This window comes from Haliaeetus leucocephalus, unplaced genomic scaffold (assembly GCF_000737465.1).
Source record: "Haliaeetus leucocephalus isolate CR32 unplaced genomic scaffold, Haliaeetus_leucocephalus-4.0 Scaffold657, whole genome shotgun sequence".
Taxonomy (NCBI): domain Eukaryota; kingdom Metazoa; phylum Chordata; class Aves; order Accipitriformes; family Accipitridae; genus Haliaeetus; species Haliaeetus leucocephalus.
Window position 1 is genome coordinate 5,181,453 of NW_010973093.1, and position 4,156 is coordinate 5,185,608.

Below are 4,156 nucleotides of genomic sequence, written 5' to 3' on the forward strand. Positions count from 1 at the left end.
GCTGCCAGGCTGGGAGCTGTCTCCTCAAACTCTCCCAACCCTAGTGGAGGGGATCTCCAGCTGCATGTCACTGGCCAACCTTGGTCACATACTGGTGGGAGCCTGGCAGCAGTGTCAAGGTGAGCCTGAGCTCCCTGGTTAATTGTGTTAGCAAGATTGTGGTAGCACAAATGCTTCCACTTGAATGCTTTGGCCCATGGGCACCTTGGACTATATTTGCAGGCAGAAATCCTGATGTGGCACCAGTTTCAGAAATAATGGGGTTCCGTGAGAGATGGCCAAGAGGAGGCTAAATATTTCCCAACAGGGAATCAACTCTTGGCCCTGAGCACAGTTCCCAGAGCTACAGCTTCATGATCCTTGACTACAGCGAACACATCTTCCTTTCAACTGACCTGCTGGGTGCCCGCTGGCCCGGAGCAGCAGGATCTGTTACCCTCTGCTTTTGCCGTGTCTCCTGATGTGATGCAGAGCTTCCAGTGCATCTGGCAAATTAGAGAACTTGACAGAATTGTGGCTCCAGGATGTTGCAGAGACTGAAAGTACCAGCTGATTTGAAAAAGTGGGCAGAACAGGAGGAGGTGAGCATATTGGCTGTATCGGTGGCTGTTAAACAGTGGTCTGGAGCAACCTCTGCTTTGGCTATGAACTGCTGTTAGCTGGGAGGTGGACATTAACCAGGAGAAGAGCTATTGTCTGCATGCCCTGTTCCTTGTGCTTTTCTCCAGAGTTCCTTGGGAGCTGTTGGTAGATGTGGGATACTGGGTTAAAGAAAGCTGAGGGCTTACATGAGCTGCCTCTCATCAGCGGTTGGAGGATGTTATTACACCCTGTCTGTCTGAAATCAAAGAGCAAACACATTGCAAATTCTCTCAGTGCACCCCCTGCCAGCCTCTCTGCCTCCCACGACATTTGGAAAAGCTGTGGAGGTGCAGACTACAAAGAGGAGCTTGGAGGGGCCTCGTCTTCTGTGTTCCTCCTCTGCTTCTGATCAGCACCGACCACATCCTCACCCCGCAGCGGGTGTCAGGGCCTTTGATCCAGTGCTTGCTGTGCTGGGGTGTCTCACCCGACTGACGATGGGCTGCTGTGGGATCCAGACTGGATCAGCGCTTCTGAAAAAACAGCACCTGAACCCAGAACTGGGAGCTGGACATTATGGGCCTATTTATATCAACTCAGATCTCGCTGTCCAGACTGAGACCAGTTCTTCAGACTGATAATTTGCATTTCAAATTTGTCTTTTAAAGTAAATCAGGCCTGCTGAAAATATAAAATTAAAGCAAAAACCATGCGGAAAGGATCCGTGCTTTCCTTGGTGAATTGCCTCAGGGCACACATTTATTAAAGGCAGAAATAGAGTGGTAGGGACAACGAACTTGTCTCTCTTGCCTGTGGTCCGATCCTGGTTGCATGAATAGGCTTACAGTTAGGGTTTATGGGTGACTCTGGCAGACAACATCAGTGCAAATGGACAGATGCTGCAAAGCAACTTTGCCCCGTAGGTCTGGAGGAATAGCCTTTATTAAACACCCTCTGACAGAGGAAGCAAAAAGGGCTTGTAATGCTGCTCCTTGCCTTGACCCTTTGGAGCAATAAATAAAACTTGTGAACATTACACGCTGAGCAAGGAGTGAGCTCCAATTTGCGGCCATGTCTCAGCCAGCTGTTGTAATAGATCAATGATAGGAAAGTCCTGGCCATAGTCATCATGTCTGGTCCTCCTAAGCTTTTGTGATATATGTTGCCTGTTCTCGTGGCCTCCTCTAATAGAAGGTGGTCTGGAACTACATTGTCCTGCTTCTCTCCACTAACGCTGGATGAACCATCTCTGGCCTCCCAGTTTCTCCATCTGAACTGCAGTTTGCAGTCAGCAGTGTTCACACCAGGCTTTACTCACAGTCTGTAGTTGGTTGGCTCCTCTCTGCTGATGTATCTTGCAGAAGCTACTGGGTGGAGCCAGGTTACTTAGGAGCTTTGCTTCTCCCGATATGTGGCATTGGGTTGCTCATTGGACAGGAGGGCGATGCAGAGAGCACGGACCTGCCTTGCTGGGCTCAGCTGCAAAATCCTGCTCTCTTTTCTTCTGGGCTTACTTGGATGAAATACAAAGTTCGTTTTCACACTGGAGACTGCTACAGTGCGTTTCACCTGTAGGGAACAGACTTACTGGGATGCAATCTTCTAGGAGAGTACAAGAACATGTTTCTTTTTTGGCTAACCAACACAGGTGGGTAGAGGTGAGGGAAGCCTTCCCAGGAAAGTCCTGGGCTGACCTCAGCGGTTAAAGAAGAAGGACTTGAGGGTCTGCAGAAACTGTGACTTCTGTCTCTGCTTCTGCTTCTTCCGGATGATGGGGATCCAGACAAGGCCACAAACGAAGAGCATCAGTCCCAAGGACAAGAAAGCTGGGCCACACATTTTGTAAACATTTTTGTTCTTGGTTTGGATGCAAGACAGGCTGGTGATGACCATCCCGAAGAGGAAGACGGCTGCTCCGACAGACACAACAATGACGGGCTTGTGGTATATGTCCCACTTGCTTCTGGATGCGCTGGTCCAAACAGACTCGCTCCGGGAGCTGATGCAGAGGGTGCTGGCCGTGTTACTGGCCAACATCTCCTTGGACTGAGGAGACTTCTCACTCTCGTCAGGGCTCTTGGGAGGAATTTCCATGGTGACGGGTTCTGAGGAGGAGACCTGAGATGGACAAAAGAGAAAGAGCAGAGCAGGGCTAGTGATGGAGGATGGATTGGGTGCTTCCCATTTGGTCATTAATCAGTGCCAAGTCAAATGAAGGTGGAGAAGACTTTGTGGGTCACTGCAGGGTGAGAAGAGCATCACACCTATGAGAGCAATGAAATGTAGGAATAGGCAATGGGGTCCTGCAGGTAGGCTGGATTGAGGATGTCTATGGAGTCCCACTGCCCACCCATGGACAGAGATTCACAGTGGGATGACTAGATGCCCATTAGAACCCACTACCCTGAGCCTCCCAGGGCTCTTGGCTACTTTCAGGGGAGTAGGAAGGTGCTGCAAGCAGGGCTGGTGATGGTGGCTGTATCCCCAGACCCGCTTTCCCTCCCAGATCCCAAATCACACCTCAGCACCTTGTGGCATGGCCACGTCTCCCTCTTGCAGGTGGGGAAAGTGAGGCACAGGTGTGCCGTGTCAGGTTTGCTCAGTAGGAGAGCAAAAAGCACCCTCGCATGGGCTGAGCTCTTCCTTCAAGCCCCTGAGGCCATATGTTCCCCACTGCCACGTCCAGCCCAGAGGTGTCACCCTTGTAGTAGCTGCAGTACAGGAGCTTCTCGTTTGCTATCTAAATGCACAGATGGGAGATGGGGAAATGCTCCTCACACAGGAAATATTTCTCCATCTGTAAGCTGGGGTAGGCTGCTGCCGAAGGGCTCTTGAGCTCCGCAGCAGAAGCACACTGAAATGCTCTACCTTGTGATGGCTGGGTCAGCTGTGTGGCTTTTTGGCACATTATTTTTTCACCAACTCAAGGAGGAAATACATTTTCCCAGAAACAAAGTGCCTTTAGCACGGAGAAACCATTATGGTAAATGGGAAGGGCCAAGCATTATGTTAACCACTATTTCCTCAGGGCTCTGCTGAGGAGACAAGAGCAGGAGGCTGGATCGGGGAGTGCTCCTGATGCACGGTCTGCCCTCCTGGTGGGAAGCCCAGCAGAGATGAACTGGTGCAGGTACCAGGGTTGAGGAGGGCGGGAGAGGCCAGGGACATGGATGCTTCACCCCCAGGAAACAGATATTTTTTGCAAAGCAAACTCCTGCCTGAGCTGCCAGGTTTTCTCCCAGGGGCTCAGTCGTGTCGGGAGGGCTGGGACTGACCTGTCCTCTGCTGGTCCTTCAGTCTGTCCCCACCCTCAAGGCATGGGAATGCTCTGCAGTAGGAGTACAACAGTGGTGCCAGCCTGGAGCGGCCCAGGACCCCGCATTGCCCTTCTGCCAACACCACAAAGTAGAGCCACTGATGATTGCTGCCAGGCTCAAACCTGTTGCTTAGGTCTCCCCCATGCAGGACAGAAGTCAAGCTTAAAGCACATCCACCCTGGCCTGGGCACAAGACCCCAGTGGTGCTCAGATGGATGGGCAGTGCCACCAGGGCTCTGTGTCCGCTCCACTGTCGA

General features: G+C 51.7%; 1 protein-coding gene across 1 annotated transcript; it reads right to left on the reverse strand.

Moving 5' to 3' along the window:
• Positions 1-2,277: 2,277 nt before the first annotated feature.
• Positions 2,278-2,676, reverse strand: PIRT (phosphoinositide-interacting regulator of transient receptor potential channels). Its single transcript, XM_010579448.1, has one exon. It carries the CDS (start codon positions 2,674-2,676, stop codon positions 2,278-2,280), a length of 399 nt encoding a protein of 132 aa, XP_010577750.1.
• Between the last annotated feature and the right edge of the window lie 1,480 nt (positions 2,677-4,156).

What these genes read in the sequence shown, in the direction of transcription:
- PIRT (XM_010579448.1), bottom strand. Translation starts at nt 2,676, where the DNA reads ATGGAAATTCCTCCCAAGAGCCCTGACGAGAGTGAGAAGTCTCCTCAG.